Genomic DNA, 27,961 nt, shown 5'->3' on the forward strand with positions numbered 1-27,961 from the left:
GAATACCCACAACGGACCCCGAGTGGACAAAAGTCTCGCTTATCAAGACATTGTACCACTGGTTCAGTAAGCCCGTATGTATACATATGACTTATTTCAGACAAGTTATTATCGAATATTTATAAATAGCGTATATACTTAACTCAAAATACTTGAAAATTAGGAATACAAATTAATATGTGTTGTGATTGTGTAAATGCTGGATACGCGTAGATCATATATATGCTTTGTAATTTTAGATCATTTTCACAGTTTGAATGGATTATCATTGAAACTATAGTGTTGTACCCTGAGGTGTGTGTTGGCAGTGTAACGATAGCGTTGAAGTTATTTATCGTCTGTTCATTCACTTCACTAAACCTAAATAGTGTTGAGTATGACGTTTGTATAGTTTGACGAAGTTAATCGTTTAGGACTTGATGATTCCTGATTGATTGTTTAAGTGTTTGTTTGCTGACTACTTGTTGTGTAATCATTTGCAGTGAGTGTGGAGAAGTTGACCCGTTATGATGGTGTTCACCAGATTTTTTGTTGGGATGTTTGTACGTAATGTACTCGAGAATCACTTAAGTTGTATGTTTAAGATTTTGTTAATGTATATGTATATAGTTATAATTATTTGTGGACAATGACGTATATATATCAATTTTTGTGGACATGAAATTGATATATGTTGTGGACAATGTTGGGATATATGTTGTGGACAATGACGTTATGATGGTGTTTACCAAATTTTTTGTTGGAGTGTTTGTACGTAATGTACTCGAGAATCACTTAAGTTGTATGTTTAAGGTTTTGTTAATGTATATGTATATAGTTATAATTATTTGTGGACAATGACGTAGATATATCAATTTTTGTGGACATGAAATGGGTATATGTTGTGGACAATGTGATATGACGTGAGAAATGGATGTATGTTGATAGCAACTGATGATGTATGTTGACAATCAGGTGTACAAATAAACAAATTTTGGAGAAAATAATTTTTTTTTTAAAAAAAAAAAAAATTTTATGCACGAAATAGTAACATGTCAAAACTGACACGTTACTAAGTAGTAACGTGTCAGTTTTTGACACGTTACTAATACTTAGTAATGTGTCATAAACTGACACGTTACTAAATTGGATTTAGCAACAATCAAATTCGTAACACGCTAGACACGTTACTATATACACGTTACTAAATTTTAGTAACATGTTAACCCTAGTGACATGTTACTAAACTACTGTTACTAACCAACATAATTTTTGTAGTGCATATCATTATGGGATCCGGCTTCACTCCACTAAAAATATAAAATAATAAATGACTTAGATTTAACTTCAATATTTGTAGGCCAAACGTCGTCGTGTAGAGCAAACACAACATTTTGTACAAACTTTACATTTGATGCCGTCTCAAGGATAAGGAAAAACCACCTCAGCCCTTGCATTTGCCTTCTACCTCGAAAAAAAACCTTGGGCTCTACTATTCAGGCTACAGCTAGCGCCGACTCCACCGCAACCGCTGCCACCGAATGTGAACCATTGAATGTAAAGATACATCGGAAGCTTCCTTGAAAAACAGGAACCACTTTGGGCAAGTCCCAGTTACTAGCTAGGGTCTAGTCCACTAGGGTCTCTAACTCATCATGGTCATATACGGTGGTGGTGGTGGTAGCCGTTGCAGTGGAATTGGTGCTGTAGACAGAATAGTAGAGCCCAAGCTCATCTATTATTTTAATATCATATATTACATATGTCCTGTTACTATTTTTAAATGACAGAAGCCGGATCCTAAATTATGAAAATTTAAAGCTCAGTTGAAATGGCATTGCCCGAAATCAACATGCTTGATAAATGATGATATTATCATACTAGTAATACTTGAGTCAAATTTAACATTTTCAGAAGACTGCAATCCCACAAACCTCAATCTCTCAAAACAGTAAAAATAATTGAACAATAAAATGTTATCACAATGGAATTCAATACTTTTAGAATTACACAAACTTCAAATCTATGGTAATGAGATGAAAGAGCATATAGTTTGCATAAAAGTGAGCATCAGCAAAATAATAGCAGCTACGGCCGAAGCAGTTCTCCACGGAGTGCTCAAATAGTCACGTGCCAAGGTGGCCTTCCAATCATGTTTCCATATTATCCACAGAGTACTCCATGCAGAGTACGGTCTATGAAACTCATAAAATGCATTCAAAGCTTCACGGAGCATATAATAATCGGAGTTGGTATCTAAAACTAGAACTTGTTGGTTGAGATTGTTGAACATAGTCGTCACTGCATTGCTGTCTCTAAAAGTATTATTTAGGATGTTCTTTTGCACAAGTAAATCCACATCTCTAGAAGTATTGATAAGGGAATTCAATACGAGAATATAATCAGTAACATAAGCATGCAACACATAGTGACATTGCTCCAAGGCCATCAAGTTCCGAAAAACAGACTCTGTAGTAGCAGATAAATTTAAGTATGGTATTTCGAGCACTCCATTTGTGAATTTTAAGTCAAATAAACTTCGGCTTGAGCGCATCTTAAACTTCACTCCTACCACGTCCAACTGGCTTGCAGTGGGCAAATTCATAGTTTGGAGTATAACTCTTTGTGGTAGCATATATGATGGAGGCAAAAAACAGGCTCTTAACAAATCACAGAAGTGCAATATTTTCAAATTTGGATCATGAGGCACATGGAAGGTTATACCTTGACTCTTGTACTGTTCAAAGAATTTCGAGGTAAGGGAAGTGAACGAAGTATGGTAGTTTGAGCACGTTGGAAATGCAAGGTTGTATAATTCCTCCATAACAAAGAAAGGAAGTTGATTTTCAAGCAACCACATGTCAACATTTGCAGCAAACATCAACTGTGCCATAAATGATGTACGACCATTGTCAATACTCCATTCTCCATCCCCAGTACTTACTACATCAAGGAAAAACGCAATAATAAAGCTAGCATCCATCAGAAGCATTTCAACATAATCTCTACTGTTAAGATTACTAGTCTCTGCATAACATCGACGAACATCTCCTTCCATGTCCCTTATAATGCTTACTAAATTCTCCACGTCTAGCTTTGCCTGTTGCACAAATCTCTTGAAATATCTCATTTTAAACTTTTCCATGGCTTTCAATCTTTTATTGTCACGGTGAAAAGGCCCTATTGATATAACCTTAGGAGTGTAGGCTTCTTCATTCAATTTGCGAAGATCATGTGGAACCCTATAGATGCAACATTCAGGTGATAAGGGAGGCTCCACGCTTTCTAGCTTTTTTGTGATTTCGTATGTCAACCCTCTGTTGCCTAGTAAGTTGGCTTCTCTATCAACTTCTCCATTTTGACTTTCGTTTCCTCTTGGACTGTTTGCTTCTCTTTGACTTTCAGAATTTTCATTAACATTTATTATCAAAGCATTTGCTTCTTCTTGAATTTCTGCACTTGCTGATTGTTCCATCTAGCTAGCAAGTTGCCTTTCTTAAATTTCCTAATGACAAAGACACGAGTGATCACTAGCTTAGCTAGCATATTAAAAATATTGGAAGATAGTTCCCAAGATGCGGTAAAATCTCGTTTTTGACCTTTTTCTTTTGTAAGTTATAAATCCTTGATATACACAAAATATTAAAAACTAAATTAGAATTGGACGTGATAACTAAAATGTCTACTGATGGTGGTACGGTGGAAGAACACACACACACACACAAAAAAAAAAAAAAAAAAAGGAAATAAAAATTCATATTCATAGCAACTTTAATTGAGTTTGTCAAAAGCAGCAACTTCTATATATGTTAAACTACAGCATACGGTAAGAGCAATAGAGAAATATAATGCCATAAACCAGAGAATGACAGAGAGAGAGATCATATTAATATTATTCTACTGGTAAAAAAAAAAAAAAAAAACCGAAAGAAAGAAGAGTGGGGGTTCACCTTGAAGAAACTTAGCTGAGTGATCAGTACGCCACAAGTACACGACTTCAAAAGCGACACACAGCTAGAACTTCAGCTCCTGCAAATCAAATGTACATATGCTGTTCACTACAAAAAAACAATTTTTTTCTGACGTGAGTTTTCTGACGTGTTGGGGTGTCTGACACGTCAGAAATTTTTTCTGACGTGGCGCTTCTGACGTGCGTCGATTGTCAGAAGCATAGGTGTCAGGAAAATTTTTTTCCTGACGTGCCAGTGGGTAAAACGTCAGAATTTTCTGACGTTCCACTGTCCCACACGTCAGAAAATTTCCTGACGTGGTAAAACTGCCACGTCAGAAAATTGATAAATTAAATAAAAAATTAATTTTTCGTTTTTTTAATTTTTTCTGGAATTTCTTTTTTTTTTTAATTAAAATTAATTTTTAATTAAATTATTATTATTTTTTTTTTGGGAATTTCTCTGCACGGTAGTGCAGATCTGCCATGGATCTGCCATGGCCACTCCCTCTCTTCTTTTCTCTTCTTTTCTCTCTCTCTCTAGCTAGCTCTCTTCTTTTCTCCATGAGCTCTCCCTTTTCTCCATTTTCTCACTATCTCCCTCTTCTTTTCGATCTCCATGGTGCAGTTCTGCAGGTTTGAGTTTTTGAAAATATTTTCAAAAACTCAAACCGAAAAAATCTTCAAAAAATTAAAACCAACCATCAAAAAATCAATTAGCTAACAAACCCAAAAAATCTTCTTACCGATCTTCGATCTCCTCTTCTTCTTCTTCTCTTCTCCATTTTTTTTTTTTTTTTCCTTCTTCTTCTTCTTCTCTTCTCCTTTTCTTTTTCTTCTTCTCTTCTCCTTTTCTTTTTCTTCTTCTTCTGCTTCGATCTGCTGCAGAAGCATATGCTTCTCAATTTTTTCCCTTCTCATGAGAGGTGCTGTGCAGTCGGTGCTGTGCAGTCAGACATGCAGGAGAGAGAATGCACATGTGTGGGGAAAATAAATGAAGAGAGAAAAAGTTGAGGGTGGAAATAAAAAGAGGGAAAAAAAGTTTAAAATCCCGCCTATTTTTTGAGTTTTGTTGTGCCACTTTTGGTGATTTTCTGACGTGCCAGGTGTCGCACGTCAGGAATTTCTGACGTGCCACACATGGCACGTCAGGAATCTACTCAAAAAAATAATAAATAATATATATATATATATATATATATATATAATTTTGCTGACGTGGCAAACTACCACGTCAGCAAAATTCTGACGTGGCACTGTAGCACGTTAGAATTTTCTGACGTGCTACAGTACCACGTCAGAATTTTGCTGACGTGGTACATCCACACGTCAGAAAAATTCTGACGTGGTAGGTCTCACCACGTCAGCAATTATATAAATGTTTATCTTTTGAAATCTGAAATATTTTCTTGACGTTCAAATATTTTACACGTCAGAAAAAAATTTTCTGACATTTTAAATTTTAAATGTCAGAAAATTGCTGACGTGGCAAAAAATATGATACTGTAGCCACGTCAGAAAATGCCTGTTTTTTTGTAGTGGTTTGGCTCTCAAACAATAGAATAGAGGGTTGGGTTATAAAGACAACAAGTTTGAGTATAATTACATTTTAGCCCATCAACTTTCAACACATTTGCACAAATTGCACTTAGCGGTAATTGCGGAACGGCATGTCAGAAAATTCAATAATAATCCGAGGCACGAGTGGACGACTAGGTTATGAGGCTTGCTAGCCTTGCTTCACATATTCTTGCTAGATTTTTAGGTGAAAGTGGGGAATTTTAGAGAAATACTATGATTTTTCGTGGGTTTTTTTTTTTTTTTTTTTTTTCATTTCTCAAGTAGATATTATTTTTTATAAAATATATATATATATATATATATGAGAAATAAGAGAAATAATTTTTTTTTCTTATTTAAAAAAAAAATAATATTCTCGTACAACAGGAAGAATATAAAAATAACCTTACATTCCTTGAATTTTAAGCATGTACGATCTGCATAGTTGAAAATTGTCTGCCACACGTTCATCTACAAATGAAAAGACGAGACCAAGACTAAAAGACACAAATTGCTTCCAAATCAGTTTGGAAAAAATTTCTTTCAACCTATTCTAATGAGTAATAAGTGTTATTCAATATGTTTGGATTTCTAAAAATTAATGTTTGAGTTCATAGGTTAGTTGAATGACAATAAATGACTGTTAAAAATATTAAAGAAAACATGTAAGAAATGACACTTAACAATAGGAGTTATTAAACTAGACTATAGGAAATTTCCTCCATGGCTAAATGAGATAGAAGTGAATGATGTGTGCCCTTCAAAAGAAAGAAAAAGAGAAAAAAGTGAAACTTGGCTCTTTCAAAATCACTAATAGATCAAAATTCAATAAATTGATATCTCAAAGTTAATGGTAATTTTAAAAGTCACATCACATTTAGGAGGACTATAGGCAGGGCTGGCAAAACAGGTATCTGATATGACCCATTTTATAATTCGTTTATCCTATGCATATTTTTTTATAATAAGGTTCAACTAGGCGTTAAAAAGAATAATTGCATGCATAAGATAAACGGGTATCTATTTATTTGCCAGGTACCTATTTTGCCAGCCAATCTATAGGAGGACTTTAGTTATCCTTAAATCTTTACTCCTTTGTGTGTCCCTGTGTTTGTTGGATTCACATGGCTGGCGAATAGCTTTTAGCATGTGTTTGCAGTAAGAGCATTCAATTCAGCCTTGTTAAAATATTTGGGCAGCCAAAATGTCAACTTTCACGTACGATTCAGTAAATATTTTGGTCAAAATTTAGACTCCTTTTGGTTTGCGGAATAGACCTTTGGAATAGCTATTTCTTTGTTTAGTAATCATATATTTTTACGAATAATAATTTAGACCCTGTTTTCTTTTCTATCAAATTTGAAAAAGAAAACATAAAAATATGAAGAAAAAAAAAATCTTGTAGGTAGCTAGACAACTCAATTAGTGGCTGTCCACCCACAACAAGTCTATGCGAATCAGGGTGGCCGCAACCACCCCCGTTGCCTTCCAAGGGTGGTCGTGGCCATCCTCAAGTGATGTGGGGGGGGGGGGGGGGGAGGGGGTTTAGAACACAACCCTAAATTTTGAGGCCATTCACTTAAACACAATAGGGAGTAGTACTACGTACAGTCCCCTCCCCTGTGAGGTTTATCAAAAAGGGCAACGTGTATGTAAGTTGTGTTTGTTAAAGGCTTTTGGCTTGAAATTGTAGCAAAAATTTATTGATGTGAATACATATATATTGAAAAAATAAAAAAGTAATAATGGTTGGTATGAAAAAGTAAAAAAATTTATTTTGTAATAATTTTTTTATTTGAATAATAATAAAAAAAAATTATTGATTTTGATTGAAAAAAATAAAAAATAAAACAAAAAGGTATGATGAATAGTATCCTGAAAGGCCATTGCCAAACAGAGCCGTTAAACCACAGCAAACGTAAGAGCAATAAGAGCAATACTGCTATAAATTAACGAGAGGGTGCGAAAGAGCGAGAGTAAGCCAAAAAAAAACAAAGAAGGAAAAAAGTGTGTTATTTATTTACATACAATATTATCGGTACCTTAAAGAAACCTAGCTGCGTGAGTAAGCCACACGTACACGACTTAAAAAGAGACACACAGACCTTCAGCTCCTGCGAATCAAATGTACGTACTGCGTACATCTGCATGCTGTGTCGGTGTGGCTCTCGAACAATAGCGGGTTGGCTTATAAAGAAAATGAAGTTGGGGAAAAATTACACTGTAGGCCTTCAATTTTTTTTAAATAACATGATCAGGACATTTAAACTATTATCAAGGCCGAACTAGACATTAAAGCGTGCGCGGACAAAACTGGGAAGAAAAAAAAAACACTTTTAGGCCTAGGGATAAAAAGTTAATTTTTGAGGGAATATTACATAAAAAAAATAAAAGCATCAAATTTAGAAGTAATTTTAAAATTTTGGGGGACATTAGCCCAAGGACTTTACCTAGTTCCGCCTCAATTAAACACTTGATCCTATCATCTTTATGTCTCCTCAAAATTATTGTGACTTTTAAAAATATCATTAAATTAAAATTTAATAATAATTTTAGAACTACTTTCAATTTTAAAACAACAAAAAAAGGACATGAAGACATTGAGGAGAACCTCTAACATTACTATAACAATTTTAAAGAGTCCTAATTTAATAACGATGGATGAATGATTTATGACTAAATCACATGTCTGTCTACTTGTATTTTTTTTGTTGGGTGTCCGTCAACTAATATTATAAAACGATTGTGACACATTATTTGAAAAATAAATTTTAAAAAAAATGTAGCATTACTCTTAATCAAAGTGGTTGCAAAAAGTTAATGAGTCGAGAGGTATATGTGTGCAAATGAAATTTGCCACGTCGAATATTGATTGGCTTTGCATTTATGGTGTTGATAAGAATCCAACGTGCTACCATACTCTGCTTTCAATGGGAAACGAAAGAGTTTGACATGGTGGCTATTTTAATAAGTCGAGTTGACGAGTTCAGACAGTGACACTAAACTCAGAAAAAAAAATAATAATAATAAAAGAGACTTACAGTACTAAAGCATAATTTTTGAGATTCTAATTTTTTTTTTTTTTTTTTTTTTTTTTTTTTTTTTTTTTTTATGTAAATTGATAAGTCCTTTTTGAATTGGTTGGCAACACAACTAATTCAGTTCAGTCTAACCACCGAATTAATTAAGGCAGGGTAGCTTTTAATGGTTGGTTGAGATTGAAATTGTCTTATAGTAAAAATCTATTTTGGATATATTTTAACAAAGAGATTGATATTTTGAAAGTTTTTAGTGAGATTATAATATAACATTCAACTCAAAATTTTAAGTCTATGCATACATACACTCGGTCACTTTTATCGATCATAGGTTTGTAGCGAACAAAAGCGAGGGCTAAAAAGTTATTAAAAAGCTATTTTGGTGGGGTTAGAGCATTCGGAAGGGCTGAAGTACTAGTTTATCAAGCTCTCTATTCTTTGGCCAATTTGGGTTTGGTATGTTTAGTTCTCGTGTGCATGCTTTTCTTCTTTTCATGATTATTGGATAGACTATTAATTGAAGTTCCAAGTTCTTAAGAATATCTTCTGCAATACTATTTATTTTAGTTACTCAAAATACACAATTTTTTTTTTTCTATTATAGTTATTAACTTTCTAATACAAACTCTAACAAATTATTTATTCCATTATCTAATTTTTAAAAAAATAAAAAAATTGTTTAATGTTTTAAGGATAAAGACAAGAGCAAAGATATAAAGAGCACGCAACCCGATGACTCTTTCTCCAACCAGAAATATATATATATTTTAATTTTATAATGTGCTATAATATAATGAATAGCAAGTGTAGCAAAACTTATATTTTACCACTTCTGAACCAATTTGCGGGTAATGAAAATTGGGTGATATTACCTAAAAATAACTATTATGAAAAAATTATCTAATATGTTAGAAATGCTCTAAAAAGCAAAAGTAATGCTAAATGTTATTCTTATATTTTTTTTGTGTGCCCTGAAATTAATGTGACTTTTAAAAGCACAATTTAAACAAAATTTAATAATAATTTATTACAAACTCAATAAAAACTTTAAAAGTTATATTAATTTTAAGAAGACACAATAAGAATATAAATTTTCATTTTAACATTATTCAATACAAATATGCTTTTCTTTATAGAGTAACTCTTGTGCTATAGAATCCAGGTTGTAAAACCTATCTAGGGCCCTCATTTGAAGAAGGCAACCATTTTCTAGGTGGAGTAGACTTCATCAATAACATGAGGTGTATACTTGCATTTATGCATGAAAAATGGGAAATGAATTTAATGGACAATTTCAAAATGAAGAAACAAACAAACATATCATTAATATCTTAAGAATTTCAAAGAATCCTAATTTAAAGAAAAATAATATATAGAATTCATTTTATTTCAAAAAAAAAAAAAAAATCCTAATTTAAGTGATTGATTACTGCACTAGTGAATCACGCGTGTTTACTAGTCTATTCATAATTTAATTGAATCACTAGCTTTGTTTGGCAAGGGACCGGGCCGGCAATGTAGCTGGAACGGCACTGTTCCAGTTACAGTGCCAACTGACACGTGGCTGACTTTTTCAGCTTAAATTTTTTTTTTTTTTTTTTAAAGCAAATATTTAAAAAAAAAAAAAAAAAAGGTGTAAAAGGCAGGAGAACGCTGGGGTGGTTCCAGCCACCCCTTGGCCAAAATGGGGTGGCCGGACCACCCCATTTTTGGCCAAGGGGGTGGTCAAAAAAAAAAAAAAAGGATCGGTGCATTTGGGGGTGGTCCGGCCACCCCCAAATGCACCGATCCATTTTTTTTTTTTTTTTGGCCAAGGGGGTGGCCGGACCACCCCCTTGGCCACGGGGGTGGTTCGACCACCCCCAGATCGGCCAGGGGGTGGTTCGACCACCCCCAGATCGGCCAGGAGGTGGTTCCAGCCACCCCCTTGGCCAAAAATGGGGTGGTCCAGCCACCCCATTTTTGGGGTGGCTGGAACCACCCCAGCGTTCTCCTGCCTTTTTTTTTTTTTTTTTTTTTTTTTATATAAATATTTGCTTTAAAAAATAAAAAAATTTAGGCTAAAAAAGTCAGTCACGTGTCAGTTGGCACTGTAGCTAGAACAGTGCCGTTCCAGCTATAGTGCCGGCCCAGTCCCTTGCCAAACATAGCTACTGTGTTTGCATTTGTAGACCTGATAAAGATAAGAATCCCACATGGGAAATCAGAACGAATTTATCATTTTGTAAGAGATGACGTAAGTCCTGTTTAGATTGGATGACATAAGTCCTGTGTCACTGTTTGCATTGAAAGCAGGGTAATGAGCTTGAAATGGTTGGTTGGGATTGAAATGATTTTTTTTACAACTTAATTACACCTATCAATATATGATTTGGACTCTTGGAGAATGTTAAAATTATTTTTAATGGATGAGGTGATTTCAATTACAGACGGATATGTATCAATAAATTGTAAATAAATTATAACTACTTTGCTTTTTCTAAGCAAATTTACATGAAAAAAGGGAAGAAAGTGTCAAAAATAAATAAATAAATAGCAACATTGTTCCAAGGCCGTGAGGTTTCAAAAAAAGATTGGTATCTTGTAGATCTAAGCATGGTATTTCTAGCACTTTTTTTTAGGTGGGGGGGGGGTGGGGTTTATTTGTGTCCTTTTATTTTCTTATCAAATATAAGATGAAATGCCTTTTATATGCTAATTAAGTAGACTTCAAGATTGACTAAATTTCATTAATTAAAATGAATGAATACAATACAATTATCAGAGTACTAATTGAAACAAATGAGAGTAACTAGCATAATGAAGAAATGTTTTTTTTTTTTTTAAATATTGCGTACATCTCCATTAAGTTGGCATGTTTTATATGTCCGTACTAGCTAGTTGAATAGTTTCTTCCGTCTACACTGTTCCCGATCAAGGTGAGATAATTGGACCCCCTTGAAAGTTTGCTATTGATCACTCCTCTATATATATATATAATACCTAACGTCTCTAGTAAAATTGGGAGAAAAAAGCACATCCTATCTATTATTCCCAACTAAATAAAATCATAAGAAGACTAACCTTTTCCCTATTAATCATGTGCAAATGAGTCTCTACATTCAAGATGAGGGAAAGGTGAGAGAGTAATTCGAACTAGTGATTTTCGTTTCATGAGACATGATTTTCAGTTGATTGAACTATCTCTTAAGAACTGTTGTGGAGGATATAAATGTGGCATTATTATCCTAATTTAATACCAAGAATGATTTATTACTAATCTCATGAATCACATGTCTATCTAATAGGGTCTTTTTGTTTTGAATATCATAAGAAGTTTAAAGACTCCTAATTTAATACCAAGAATGATTTATTACTAAGTTTGTGAATCCCATGTGGAATAAGAAATGGAGAGGCTAAAAAAGCGGAACAAAATTAGCAATTTTATCTTAACATTAACACCTATTTGCTCCATTTCATTTTTCCATCACACGTCTGTATACTAGTCTATTCGTAATTTAAAACGAAGCCTGCAGTTTTAGGTAAGGTGGTTGCAAAAGTTAATTAATGAATCCAGAAGTAAGTGTGTGCAAATGAATTTGCCACGTGGATTATTGACTTTGTATTTATAGTCTTGATAAGAATTCCACGAGCTACCTTATTTTGTTTTTAATGGGAAACCACGAAAAATTTATCATGTTGTACGAGATCGATCACATTGGTGTCTATGATAAGTCCTGTTTTCATTACTTTGGTATGTATCAAAATCTTATCTCATGAAGAAAAATGCGTGCATGGTTCCCTGTCACTATTATTGTGGGTGTAGGACAATTGCCATCTGTTATCTATTATTGTGGGCGTAGGACAATTGCCTTTCACCACATGCATACACGTTAACTTACTTTCTAATTTCTGGCCCTTAAAAGATTGGCATTTTTTCGGTAGTTATTTTGCCTATTTCTGCATGAGAAATGTTTACTTGTATATTAAAACTATTTTTTAATAAATGAGACATAATATGTGAAATTTTTAATTTAAATGAAGGTAAGTTGACGAAGTCAGGGTTTGAATTTAAGACCTATGACTCTGATACTATATTAAATCATTATTTTTCTTAAAAATTTAAGCTGATAGTTAAAAAATAAATTTAATCACTTAATTATCACTTTAATACTCACATAGTAATGTAGTTTTAATAAATGTTTGGGATAATCACACGTGTTTTGATACATTGGTGATGATTTTCAATTATCATTCTTGAACATATCCACACCGAGAAAAAAGAAGAAGCAAAAATTAGGGAGATGGGAGTGTGTAATAATTAATATATAAGTCTCAGCTCATATATGATTAAAAATAAAAAATAAAATAGTCTCAACTCATGATATGACAGCCAAACTTCTGAATTTCATCCTTTACTTTAGCATTCACATCGCATTTAAATGCCAAAAACCCTCTATTTTAGTGGATGCGTGAATGTTTCACTTTCAATATATATATATATATATATATTATGAGCCTCATGTTCTTGAGCATCCAAATGAAACAAAAAATTTGCTTTGCTTTCTCCGGAGGAAAAAAGATATTGTATGGGTATTTTGATTGAATGCCATCGAGTTAGAGGAAATTGGTAGCATGCATGCACTTAATCACAACCACAGAAATTGGTGTTATTTTACTTGATCATGTAACATGATCTGGTCCGGGAGTTTCCTAATATGAATTTTAAAATGATCTGGTTTGGGAGTTTCCTAATATATATGCTACATCAATTTTAAAATGACATAAAGAAAACATTAATATTTCTGTTAGCATTACCCAATAAAAATATGAGACGACATTTGCTGCTCTGGTTCTCATGTTCATGCTTTTCTTTCTGGCGTAACTCTTGTGCTGTGGAATCCATGTTGTAAAACCTAGCTATGTCCCTTATTTGAAGAATTAAGGCAACCATTTTCTACGTGGAGTAGACTTCATCACTAACATGAAAATGGGAAATGAATTTAATGAACAATTTCAAAGTGAAGAAACAAACAAACATATCATAATATATCTAATTAAGAATTTCAAAGAATCCTAATTTAAAGAAAAATAATAGAATTCTTTTATTTCAAAAATAAAAAAATTCTAATTTAAATGATTTATTACTATGCTGGTGAATCACATATCTGTTTACTAGTCAATTCATAATTTAATACTTAATACAAAGCCAGTTTTCGGTAAAGTAGTTGCAAAAGTTAATGCGTCACTGTGTTTGCATTTGTAGATGTGATAAGATAAGAATTCCAGTGCTACCATATTTAATGGGAAATCAGTACGGATTTATCATATTGTACGAGATGACTGGATTGGATGACATAAGTCATGTGTCACTGTTTGCATTGAAAGCAGGGTACCGTTTTTAGGTTGAAGAAATTATGAGCTTGAAATAGTTGGTTGGGATATTTGAAATGATTTTTTTACAACTTAATTACACCTATCAATATATGATTTGGAGAATGTTAAATTCTTTTTAATGGATGATGTGATTTCAATTACAGACGGACATGTATCACTAAATTGTAAATAAATTATAACAATAATATTACTTTTTTTTTTCTAAGCAAATTTACAATAAACTGGGGGAGAAAGCGTCAAAATACAACAAAAAAAAAAATAGCAACATTGCTCTAAAACCATGAGGTTTGAAAAAAAAACTCTTGTGGTAACTTGTAGATCTAAGTATGGTATTTTCAACATTTACTTTTTGTTGCTCCAAGTCAAAACATTAATAGTACTAGTCTTAACATTAACACTTTTTTTTGCCCCATTTCATTTTTCCACCACACTTCTGTATACTAGTCTATTCGTAATTTAAAACGAAGCCTGTAGTTTTAGGTAAGGTAGTTGCGAAAGTTAATGAGTGGAGAGGTAAGAATATTGATTTTGCATTTATAGTCCTGATAAGAATCCCACGAGCTACCTTATTTTGTTTTTAATGGGAAACCACTAAAAATTTATCATGTTGTACGAGATGACATTAATTGGTATCTATGATAAGTCTTGTTTTCATTGCTTTGGTATCTATCTAAATCTTTCTCATGAAGAAAAATCCGTGGTTCCCTTTCGCTATATATTATTTTGGGTGTAGGACAATTGCCATCTGTTATCTATTATTGTGCGTGTAGGACAATTCCCTTTCACTACATGCATAATACATGCATACACGTTAACTTATTTTCTAATTTCCGGCCCTTAAAAGATTGGTATTTTTTTTTTTAGTTATTTTGCCTACTTTTAGGGGAGATACTCTTACATGTATGCTAAAACTTTTTTCTAATAAGTGATGTTTAATATATTAAAATTTTAATTTAAATGAGGATAATTTGATGAAGTTAGGGTTCGAATTTAAGACATATGGCTCTAATAAATTGATACTATATTAAATCATCACTTTTCTTAAAAATTTAAATTGATAATAAAAAATAAATTTAATCACTTAATCATTACTTTAATACTCACGTAATAATGCAGCGGTGTTTTGATACATTGGTGATGATTTACAATTATAATTCTAGAACATATTGACACCCAAAAAAAAAAAAAAAAAAAAAATTAGGGAGATGGGAGTGTGTAATAATTAATATATAAGTCTCAGCTCATGATTAAAAATTAAAAATAAAATAGTCTCAACTCATGATATGACAGCCAAACTTCTGAATTTCATCCTTTTCTCTAGCATTCACATCGCATTAAATGCCAAAAACCTCTATTTTAGTGGATGCAGGAATGTTTCACTTTCAATATATATATATATATATAAAGAATCCTAATTTAAAGAAAAATAGTAGAATTCATTTTATTTCAAAAATAAAAAATCCTAATTTAAATGATTTATTACTAGCTCATGAATCACATGTCTATTTACTAGTCTATTCATAATTTAATACTTAACACCAAGCCAGTTTTCAGTAAAGTAGTTGCAAAAGTTAATGCGTCACTGTGTTTGCATTTGTGGACATGATAAGATAATAATTCCACATACGTGCTACCATATTTAATGGGAAATTAGTACGAATTTATCATTTTGTACGAGATGACGTAAGTCCTGTTTGCATTTGATGACATAAGTCCCGTGTCACTGTTTGCATTGAAAGCAGGGTACCCTTTTTAGGTTGAAGAAATTATGAGCTTGAAATGGTTGGTTGGGATTGGAATGATTTTTTTTACAACTTAATTACTCCTATCAATATATGATTTGGACAATGTTAAATTCTTTTTAATGGATGATGTGATCGATTTCAATTACAGAGGGACATGTATTAGTAAATTGTAAATAAATTATAACAATAATATTACTTCAATAATATTACTTCTGTTTTTTTTTTCTAAGCAAATTTACAATAAACAGGGGGAGAAAGCGTCAATATATATATAGCAACATTGTTCCAAGGTCACGAGGTTTAAAAAAAAAAAAAAAACTCAATGGTATCTTGTAGATCTAAGTATGGTATTTTCAGCATTTGTTTTTCGTGAATTTTTAGTGAAATAAGCATTTGCTTGAGCTCGCCTTAACCTTCACTTCTACTTCGCACAACTGACTTGCAGTGTACAAATGCATAACATTTTCACCACAGTTTCTTTGAGATAGGCTTTGTGATTGAGGCAGCAAAAAGGTTCTTAACAAATTAACAAAGTGCATTATGTCCAAGTTGGGACCATAAGGAGAAATTTTTTATTTTTCACTTTTGATGTCTTAAGGTCCAAGGATTTTAGATGCTGTAAGCTAGGAAATGATCCTTTTTTTTTTTTTTGGTTTATTTGTGTCCTTTTATTTTCTTATCAAATATAAGATGCAATGCCTTTTATATGCCAAGTAGATTTCAAAATTGACTCAATTTCATTAATTAAAATGAATGAAGGCAATACAATTATTAGAGTACTAATTGAAACAAATTAGAGTAGCATAATAAAGAAATGCTTTTTTGCAATCTTGCATACATTTTCGCTAAGTTGACATAATTTATATACCTTAAATTCAAAAAAGAAAAAAATGTGGGTGGAGCATGTCAAGTTAATTAGAGAAATGTATGCAATAATGCAAGGAAACATTTCTCAGCACAATATCAGGACCCACTCCTTTTTTTTTTTTTTTTTTTTTTTAAAGTCCTACTTTTCTTTTTCAAGATTTTTAGGGAGACCATTTAGAGTAATTTCGGGGGTGGCCTTGGCCAACTATTATTTTATTTTATTCTTTTCAAGAATTTTGGGAGGCCATGTCATCTGTTGAGGCTCCTTTGTCTCAACCATTGGTGAGATTAACATTTAGAGGAGTTTTTCTGTGAAACTCTAATATAACATGTTAGGACATTTACTCAACCTAAAAGTTTAAGCTAATAATTGATGCACAACTATATACTATATTAACCACTCATATTTGTAAAAAATTTCTAATGTAAGATTCTATATATGTTTCTTACACACTCACACTGTATAATTAACATGTTCCATATTATAAGAATTATTTTACACTCAACATTGCCTATAAGAATTATTCTATATATGTTTCTTACACTCAACATTGCCTATAAATTCTTAATGTATTTTATTGAGTATATGTCTTCAAATTTTAATTATTATTTTAAAATTAATTAAATGATGTAAATTTGATCATATCAGCTTATTATCCTAAATAATTTTAAAGAGTCGTAATTTAATAGGAAGAATGATTTATTTCTGGGCTCGTGAATCACATATCTGTCTGCTAGTCATTTTGTTTTTATCCCCTGGTTACTAATTTGTAACTTCAATTTTGGCTTTCTTGCATTTACCTACCTTCCTTTTGTTTTCATTTCTTGTTATTATTGCCGATTGCTTGTTTGGATATGTCACCAGAAATTAGAATCCCCTACAATTTTAAAGACGGAAAATAGCTGTTTTATATGTCTTTTGTTTACACAATTCCCGATCAAGGTGAGATAATCGGGCACCCATTAAAAGTTTGCTATTCACTCCTATTGATATATATAATGCATGCCCAACGCCTCTAGTAAAATTGGGAGAAAAAAACACATCCTATTTATTATTCCCAAATAAATAAAATCATAGGAAGACTAACCGTTCCAAGGTGTCGAGAGAGATGAGAGAAAAAAACACATCCTATATTGTTGTGTGAAGACCAGGACGGCAACGCAATTGTGGAATTTAAGAAAATTGAGAAATTGTTTTGTGAAGGACTAAAATTATATAAGCCTTCTTTTTCAACCCGCAACTCTATTAGAGCACTGATACAAACTTTGGTATAATTCATTATTGAAAATCAGCTTGTAAGGGAAGGGTGCACTTAGCCCATGTGAGACACTAGGATTGTAAGTTGTAACATACCATCACGCTCAGAGCCGGCTCACCTGCTAGGCGAGTTAGGCCGGCGTCTAGAGCCCCCAGTTCATAAGGCCCCAAAAAAAAAATAATTTTTAAGGCCCAAATTATTTTTTTAATAAGGCCAAAAAAATTGTATACAAATTTAAAGGCCCTCAACATGCTTTCTTGAGGCCTTCAACATGCTTTAAAAAAACATTTTTTTTTTTAATCTGAAGGCCCTAGTCTACACAACGGCCACGAGGCCCTCAACATGTTTTTTTTTTTTTTTTAAATAATATTATTTGTTTCCAATATGGAGGTCCTCAATAAAATAAGAACAATAATTCGGGAAAAAAAAAATCTGAGAATCCCACCAGAATATTATAAGGCCCATGTCTCTTTGCTGAAAAAAAAAATATATATTGTTTTATAATATACAAACCCTTTACAGAAGAAAAACAATCCGACGGCCTAAGTTTGTCTAGGTTTGTCTATTCAGTAGAGCAGAAAAACAATCTGAAAATTATTTTTTATAATCTGACGTCCTAAGTTTTTTCTTTTCTTTTTTTCCTCTGACAGCCTAAGTTAAAATGTTAAAATGACGGCCTAGGTTAAAATGTTCTAACTTTTCAGATTTTAAAAAGTTTAAAATGGTTATTTTGAAATCTACGAAAAAGCTGAAAGACAAAAATAAGACTGCTTAATTAATTTAAGTCTAAAGAACAAAGAGTATGGGCAAAATGGTAATTTTAGTCTCAAACAAAAAATTATTAGGTCAAAATCTCATGCAATATTAAAATAAATATTATTTAATTAATATTTAAATATTAAAAAAATAAGGCCCATTTCAAAGTTTTGCCTAAGGCCCCCAAATACATTAGGCCGGCCTTGACCATGCTTGCATGGCTGACATTGACAACGGCCCACTCCATTGATACTGACCCAATTGTAGAGCCCTTTTCCCTTTTGGCTACAAGCACACGACTTAAAAGGGAACACTGATACCTTGAGCTCCCAAAAATCAAATGGACGTACTTCTGCATGCACTACAAAAAAAATAGCATTTTTTGATGTGGCTACAGTACATGTGTTGTTGCCACGTCAAAAAATTTCTAACGTTTTAAATTTTAAACGTCAGAAATTTTTTTTTTTCTGACGTGTTAAATATTAGAACGTCAGGAAAATTTTACAAATTTAAGGAAATTAAAACTTACATAATTTCTGACATGGGCATTCACCACATCAGAAAAATTCTGACGTGGCGGTATACCACGTTAGGATTCTCTGACGTGTCACATTCCCATATCAGGGAATTCTGACGTGGTACACATCCACGTTAGCGATATTCTGACGTGGGAATGTGCCACGTCAGAATTTCCTGACACCTATGTTTCTGACAATCTACACGCGTCAGAAACGACAAGTCACAAAAATTTTCTGACACGTCGGACACCATAAAACGTCAGAAATCTCCAGTCAAAAAAATTTTTGGTTTTTTTGTAGTGATGCTGTGTGGGTGTGGCTCTCAAACAATAGAGGCCAGATTTTTTATTTTCCTTAATTTCTGATCAAACAATAGAGGGTTGAGTTATAAAGAAAAAGAAATTTTGTAAGGCTGTGCTAGCTGCTTGCTTGTAATTGGGGATTTTGGTGTTTTTGGTTTTGAGCTTTAAATGAAGTTGCTTATTCATTAAAATAAATAAATAAATCCAAAGGAAAATACGATTTAACCCCTAACTATATATCATCACATTTGCAGTTACTACTTCAAATAGAAAAAATGTGCATTGCGTTTTACGGATCAAGAATAAAGATTAGAAGCAAAAGGTAACAATAACCATTGACTTGACCAAAAAACAACCATCGCCAAATAAACGAAAATTCAGCATGCATACAAGTACATTTTTCTTATGTTTTTCTGTCGGCCACGTTGACGCAACTAAAGCCATAATAATAATCAATATGTCAACTTTGCTTAACACGCCAACCTCTTGCATCTGCGATTTAGAACTTAGAAGAAGAGCGAAAGGTCAACATGATTGATTAACGTCACTTGAAACATTCTCCATTGTTAGAACTCGAACCGGCTCGTTAGCACGACTCGTTGGCTCGTTCATATATATATATATATATATATATGTGTGTGTATTAGTAATTAAATAGTATATGTTATATGAATAATTTAATATTTATGTGTATGTATTAGTTGACATACTAACTAGTTAATTAGTTCATAAATTAACATATTATTTAGTTAATTAATATATATTAAGTAAATATAATTAAGTTACTCAATACTTCTATGTATATTACTTATTTTGTTATACATGTGTGTGTTATATATTAGTATTGACATACTAACTAGTAACTAGTTAGTTAATAAACTAACATATTAACTAAGTTAATATATATTAAATTACTAACTTACTATAATTAGCTATAGGTTATTTTGACAAACAAAAAAATTATATGTTACTTAATATTTGTATGAGTATTATATATATGAATATATAATATACATACTTGTTAGTTACTATATACTAACTTAGTATTACTATTAAGTTAAGTGGTAGATCACATGATCTAAAGGTTATGTGAATTGTAATTAGAAAAAAAAAAAAGATTATGTGAATTATTATATCATATGATCATATATATCACAAATTAAGTGATTAATATTAGAATCAACAATGTGTTTGTTTAGAGATATATGCTCTTGTTATGTTTTGAGTATTATGCTGTAGATATCATTATAAGTTAGATGTTACATCATATGGTCTATCATTATAATTTGTATGATTATATAAAATGATCAATTAATGACTAAATCATATGATTATATAATAACAAAATATACATATATAATATGACATAAGTCAGAAGTATACAAACTTATACAAATACAACAATTAAGTACCCAGAGACTTAATAACTAGTTACTTAATAAACTAACATATTAACTAAGTTAATATATTAAATTACTAACCTAGTATAATTTACTATTGGTTATTTTGACAAAAACAAATTATATATATATACTTGTTCGTTAATATATACTAACTTAGTATTACTAAGTTAACTATTTTAAAAAAACAATGATATGATGATATGTATTAGCATTCTAATTACACTAGATCATACTTACGATCTAGTGTAATTAGAATGATAATACATATAATTTTCTAAAAGTTTTGAGGGTATAAAGGACTTTTATCATTTTTAGATGTTCAATTGAACCTATAATCTTCAACTTTTATTTTTTTATTTTTTACAAGACCATTGGCGTCCACTACAATGGACGCTAATGCCCAATTATTAGCGTCCATTATGAGAGTGGACGCTAATGATGTATCATCAGCGTCCACCAAAAGTGGACGCTGTTGAGCTTTTAGTTTAATTTGTTTTTTTTTTATATTATTTTTTTACAAGACCATTAGGTGGACGCTAATGCTTAATTATTAGCGTCCACTATGAGAGTGGACATTAATGATTATCAACAATGTCCACTTTTGGTGGACGATGTTGAGCTTTTAGTTTAATTTGCTTTTTATTTTTTTATAAGAGCTTTAGCGTCCACCAAAGTGGACGCTAATACTTAATTATTAGCGTCCACTATCAGAGTGGACGTTAATGATATATCATCAGCGTCCACTTTTGTAGACGCTGTTGAGCTTTTAGTTTAATTTATCTTTTATTTTTTTATTTTTTTTTAGAAGAGCTTTAGCGTCCACCAAAGTGGACGCTAATGCATAATTATTAGAGAGTGGACGCTAATGATGTATCATCAGCGTCCACAAAAGTGGACGCTGTTGACCTTTTAGTTTAATTTATTTTTTATTTTTTTATAAGAGCTTTAGCGTCAACTTTGTAGACGCTAATGCTCCATCATCAACATCCACTTTGAAAGTAGACGCTATTGAGGACAATTAATTTTTTTTATTTATATATTTGACTATTAGCGTCCACTACGAGTGGACGTTGATACTAAATTATCAGCATCGACTAAGGGTGGACGCTAACAGTTATACTGTCACCCCTAATAATTTTCCCGCCTCTGGTATAATTCCCGCTAGTATATTAGCGTCGACTTATTAGCGTCCACTACAAAGTGGACTCTAATATTTATCTTTTGGGTTGACTATTAGCGTCCACTTCAAAGTGGATGCTAATATGCACCTATTAGGGCGACTTTCAAAAGTCGACGCTAATAGGAAAGCATTAGCGTTGACTTCACAGCTGCCCCTAGTAAGTCGCCTTTGAAGAGTAGATTTCTTGTAGTGAATAGAAGGCAATCATCTTTTATGTATTTCAAGAGTGTTGGCCGAAGTTACCTCATTCATTGAACATTTGCTGTGAGGCGTGAGTTTTCCAAGAAGAGAAGTAAAACCATCAATGAGAAGCACAAAAATCACTTCAAACATCATAGCAATAGATGAGGGTATAAACCAATGAAATAATACATGCAGACGAAGAGAGAGTAATACATAAAAGATTATACATAACATTTTTCAAAAAATTCAAGCTTGTGGCGCGGTGCCACTAGTAAATGAAGAATGAAAAGCCCCAGAAATTGGGTTATGACTATAAAATAAAGAAGTTGCTTCATTCTTTTTATGTTTTATTTTTGCACATGCTCCTTATTCATCTATTGCAAGCCTAACCATTGTTGCATAGCCATTGAAGGATTTTCTCTTTCCTTCAGTTCAAACACATATATCTAACTAATACATGTACCGATAATATGAGAGCGAGAAAGAAATGGGAGTAAACTAAAAGAATTATGAACAAATAGCAATTGGTAGAATAAAAAAATTTTCTTTGAAAATTTAATTTTTCTATTGAGCAGAATGTATAAAGTATATAGTTAAAAGAGAAAAAGTGGGCTACAACGTTGTTAAGCTATACTTTAGCTAAATATATATTTACTTGGCCCATGTGAATCCTCACAAATGTCATGTCATGACTCATGCATATATATAAGTTTTGAACTTGAAGAGCGACTATGTATGATGTGGGAGTCATTTGTACCATGCACAGATGATGTCTTTTTTTCTTTTTCTTTTTTCCTAGCTGGAGATTAATTGGTCCAGGAAGAACCTTTCTAAAATGGAATGTCGTAGCGACTAGTGTTGCATATCATTATGGGATCCGGCTTCACTCCACTAAAAATATAAAATAATAAATGACTTAGATTTAACTTCAATATTTGTAGGCCAAACGTCGTCGTGTAGAGCAAACACAGTATTTTGTACAAACTCTACATTAGATGCCGTCTCAAGGATAAGGAAGAAACACCTCAGCCCTTGCATTTGCCTTCTACCACGAAAAACGACCTTGGGCTCTACAATTCAGCCTATAGCTAGCGCCGACTCCACCGCAACCGCTGCCACCGAATGTGAACCATTGAATGTAAAGATACATCGGAAGCTTCCTTGAAAAACAAGAACCACTTGGGGCCAGTCCCGGTTACTAGCTAGGGCCTAGTCCACTAGGGTCTCTAACTCATCATGGTCATATACGTACGGTGGTGGTGGTGGTAGCCGTTGCAGTGGAATCGGGGCTGTAGACAGAATAGTAGAGGCCAGGGTCATCTATTATTTTAATATCATATACATTATATATGTCCTGTTACTATTTTTACATGACAGAAGCCGGATCCTAAATTATGATAACCATATTAAACAATAAAAATTTAAAGCTGGAGAAATGGCATTGCCAGAAATCAACATGCTTGATAAATGATGATATTATCATATACTAGCTAGAAATTGAGTCAAATTTAAAATTTTCAGAAGACTGCAATCCGGCAAGCCTCAATCTCCCAAAACATGCAGTAAAAATAATCCAACAATAAAATGTTATCACAATGGAATCCAACACTATTAGAATTACACAAACTTCAAATCTATGGTAATGAGATAATAGAGCATATAGTTTGTGTAAAAGTAAGCACTAGCAAGATAATAGCAGCTACGGTAGAAGCAGTTCTCCAAGGAGTGCTCAAATAATCGCGTCTCAACGTAGCCTTCCATCTATGCCAACGACGCTCATAAAATGTATTCAAATCTTCATAGAGCTTATAATAATTGGAGTTCGTGCTAGAAAGTAGAATTTGTTGGCCGATCTTGTTGACCAAAGTTGTCACTGCATTACTGTCTCCTAAAGTATTATTTAGGATTCCCTTTTGCACAAGTAAATCCACATCTTTAGAAGTATCAATAAGGGAATCCAATACGAGAATATAATCGGTAACATAAGCGTCATGCAGATAGTAACATTGCTCTAAGGCCACGAGGTTCCGAAAAAGAGATTCTGTAGTAGCCCATAAATTTAAGCGTGGTATTTCAAACACTCCCTTTGTGAATTTTAAGACAAATAAGCATTGGCTTGAACCCTCCTTAAACTTCACTCCTGCCTGGTCCAACTGGCTCGCAGTTGGCAAATGCTTAAATTGGAATCGACAACATCTTTTTGGTAGCTTAATTGATGGAGGCAGAAAAAAGGTTCTTAACAAATCACAGAAGTGCAATATTTTCCAATTGGGATCAGCAAGAGGCACATGCAAGATTATACCTTGACTGTCGTAAAGTTTAAAGAATTTGAAGGCAAGCAATTTGAAGGAAGTAGGGTAGTTTGTGCGAGTTGGAAATGCAAGGTTGTATAATTTCTCCATAACAAAGAAAGGAAGTTGATTTTCAAGCAACCACATGTCATTATGTGCACTACACATCAACCGTTGCGTAAATGATGTAGAGCTGTCGTCAATACTCCATTCTTCATCCTGACTTACTGAAGCAAGGAATAACGCAATAATGAAGCTCGCATCCACCAAAATTATTTTCACATAATTATCACTGCTAAGCTTACTAGTCTCGGCATAACATCGACGAATAACTCCTTCCATTGCCCTTATAGTGCTTACTAAATTCTCCACGTCTAGCTTTGCCTGTTGCACAAATCTCTTGAAATATCTCATTTTAAACTCTTCCATGGCTTCCAACCTTTCACCACCATGGTGAAAAGGTCCTATTGATACAACTTTAGGAGTGTAGGCTTCTTCGTTCAGTTTGCGAAGATCATATGGAACCCTATAGATGCAACATTCAGGTGGTAAGGGAGGCTCCACGCTTCCTAACATTTCTTTGATTTCATCTGTCAACCCTCTGTCGCCTAGTAAGTTGGCTTCTCTATCAACTTCTCCATTTTGACTTTCGTTTCCTCTTCGAGTGTTTGTTTCTCTTTGACTTCCAGAATTTTCATTCACATTTATTATCAAAGCATTTGCTTCTTCTTGAATTTCTGCACTTGCTGATTGTTCCATCTAGCTAGCAAGTTGCCTTTCTTAAATTTCCTAATGACAAAGACACGAGTGATCACTAGCTAGCATATTAAAAATATTGGAAGATAGTTCCCAAGATGCGGTAAAATCTCGTTTTTGACCTTTTTCTTTTGTAAGTTCTAAATCCTTGATATACACAAAATATTAAAAACTAAATTAGAATTGGACGTGATAACTAAAATGTCTACTGATGGTGGTGGAAGAACACAAAAAAAGAAAAAAAAAAAAAAAAGAAATGGAAATTCATATGCATAGCAACTTTAATTGAGGTTTGTCAAAAGCAGCAACTTCTATATATGTTAAACCACAGCAAACGGTAAGAGCAATAGAGAAATATAATGCCATATACCAGAGAATGCGAGAGAGTGAGATAGATAATATTATTCCACTGGTAAAAAAAAAACAAAAGAAAGAAAGAAGAGGGGAGGGGGGTTCACCTTGAAGAAACTTAGCTGAGTGATCAGTACGCCACAAGTACGCGACTTCAAAAGCGACACACAGCTAGACCTTCAGCTCCTGCAAATCAAATGTACATTTGCTGTTTGGCTCTCAAACAATAGAATAGAGGGTTGGGTTATAAAGATAACAAGTTTGAGTATAATTACATTTTAGCCCATCAACTTTCAACACATTTGCACAAATTGCACTTAGCGGTAATTGCGGAACGGCATGTCGGAAAATTCAATAATAATCCGAGACACGAATGGACGATTAGGTTATGAGGCTTGCTTCACATATTCTTGCTAGATTTTTAGGTGAACGGTGCTGAATTTTAGAGAAATACTATGATTTTTGGTGGTTTTTATTTTATTTAATTTATTTATTTTATTTTATTTTTAATTCACTTACAATAAAAAGAATATGAAAATAACCTTACATTCCTTGAATTTTAAGCACGTACGATCTGCATAGTTGAAAATTGTCTGCCACGCGTTTCATCTAAAATTGCTTGTGTTTGATTTTATCTAAATTTAGAGAAAAAGACTATTTCTTTTATTTTTTTATTTAAATACATTTCACAATAATTTTTTTTTATATATTTTTTAATATCATTAAAATATTAATTCTTTAGAAAATATAAATTTCTTACATCCCCTTACATTTTTAACAAAATTTTAACACAGTCCCTATGAAAGGCAAAAATAGAAGAGAGTAGAAAGGAGAAAGAAATATTGTGTTAAAATAATGGATAAGGAATCTATCATGGGAAGTTAAAGTACTTCTCAATGCATTTAGTAGCACTTTAGCATCTCCATGTTTAAAGAAGCAATACAGAAGCCGCTATAGGTGACTTTTATGAATTTTTTTTTTTTTTTTTGAGATTTTTCTTATATTTAGGGAAGGGAAAATATTATAAAAAAACTGATGCTAGTGATCTTAGGGAGATTAACATTTTGACCAATCTTTTAGTGAAACTATAATATGCGATCGCATGCATGTTATGAATTTGGTCCAATTATGTCATATTAATCACTCATATATATATATATATATGGATTAATGTCTTATGCACTTCCTAGGTCCTATGACACAAATGGATCGTACTGGTACTAGAAAGCTTTTTTAAAGCTTCTCCAACAATATATAGTAGCCAAAATAACTACTACCGAAGTATAAAATTTTATTTTAACTACTGTTTTTTCTATACACATACCAACAGATTCTCTCCTCTCTCTTCAAAAACCCATCACCATCCGATGCCTGGGTATCAAATTCGATCGTCACAAACTTGTTCTTGGTCAATTGGGATGAATTAAACGAACTTCTAATTTTTTGCGAGGTCACCTCTTCATTAAGATTTGCTGTTAAATCCTATCAAAATTTTCAAAATATTCATGTTTTTTTTTTTTATTATTATAAAATAACATAAAAAATTGCAAAGATTGAGGTGTTGGTCAAGATTTAATAGAATTTGCAAAAATACCTAATATATATATAATGCTATAAACCAGACAATGCTGAGAGAGGGAGAGAGACAATATTATTCCACTGGTTAAAAAAAAAAACGAAAGAAAGAAAGAAAGAAGAGCGGAGGGGGCTTCACCTTGAAGAAACTTAGCTGAGCGATCAGTACGCCACACGTACATGACTTAAAAAGTGACACACAGACCTTCAGCTCCTGCAACTCAGATGTACATCTGCTCTGTTTGGCTCTCAAATAATAGAATCGAGGGCTGGGTTATAAAGAAAAACATGTTTGAGTAAAATTACATTTTAGCCCATCAACTTTCAACACATTTGCACTTAGCGGTAATTGCGGAACGGAGTGTCAGAAAATTCAATATTCTTGTCAGAAAATCCGAGACATGAGCGGACGACTAAGTTATTAGGCTTGCCTCACACTAGATTTTTGGGCGAACGGTGGTGAATTTTAGAGAAATGTTATCATTTTTTGTGGTGTTTTTTTTTGTTTTTTTTTTTGTGTAAGTAAAATTATTTTTTAAAATAAATATGAAGGATTAGTAGAATAAGTTTTTCTTCTTCTACTTTAAAAAAAAATAATATTATAAAAAGAACACCAAAAACCTATAGCATTTCTTCATAAATTCTCTGCCACGCGCTTCATGGAAAAATGGAAAGACGAGAGACCAAGGCTAAATGAGAGAAATGATTCAAATGAATGATGTGTGCCCTTTCAAAAATAAAAATGACCGATGTGTGCGAATCTCTGAGGCTGTGTTCGTTGGATTCTCAGGGCTGGCGAGCAGCTTTTACCACGCGTCATTCAATTTGGCCTTGTCAAAAATATTTGGCCACCCAAAATGTCAGCATTTACGT

At 32.7% G+C, this 27,961-nt stretch overlaps 2 protein-coding genes across 3 annotated transcripts; both read right to left on the bottom strand.

The window, feature by feature from the left end:
• Positions 1-2,002: 2,002 nt before the first annotated feature.
• Positions 2,003-27,320, bottom strand: LOC132177192 (UPF0481 protein At3g47200-like). Of its 2 annotated transcripts, XM_088515899.1 has the most exons (3): positions 27,228-27,320; positions 3,930-4,008; positions 2,003-3,484 (listed from the first exon to the last, which is right to left on the bottom strand). In XM_088515899.1, exon 3 carries the CDS (start codon positions 3,452-3,454, stop codon positions 2,003-2,005), a length of 1,452 nt encoding a protein of 483 aa, XP_088372025.1. In that variant the 5' UTR covers positions 3,455-3,484; positions 3,930-4,008; positions 27,228-27,320. The 2 variants fall into 2 exon arrangements, with proteins under 2 accessions (XP_088372025.1, XP_059445421.2); XM_059589438.2 differs by lacking the exon at positions 27,228-27,320 and having other exon boundaries at positions 3,930-4,029.
• LOC148586114 (UPF0481 protein At3g47200-like) lies at positions 23,750-25,165 on the bottom strand. Its single transcript, XM_088516102.1, has one exon. The coding sequence runs from the start codon at positions 25,163-25,165 to the stop codon at positions 23,750-23,752; it is 1,416 nt and encodes a 471-aa protein (XP_088372228.1).
• Positions 27,321-27,961: the final 641 nt, after the last annotated feature.

Source organism: Corylus avellana, chromosome 4, assembly GCF_965113065.1.
Source record: "Corylus avellana chromosome 4, dhCorAvel1.hap1.2, whole genome shotgun sequence".
Classification (NCBI taxonomy): Eukaryota; Viridiplantae; Streptophyta; class Magnoliopsida; order Fagales; family Betulaceae; genus Corylus; species Corylus avellana.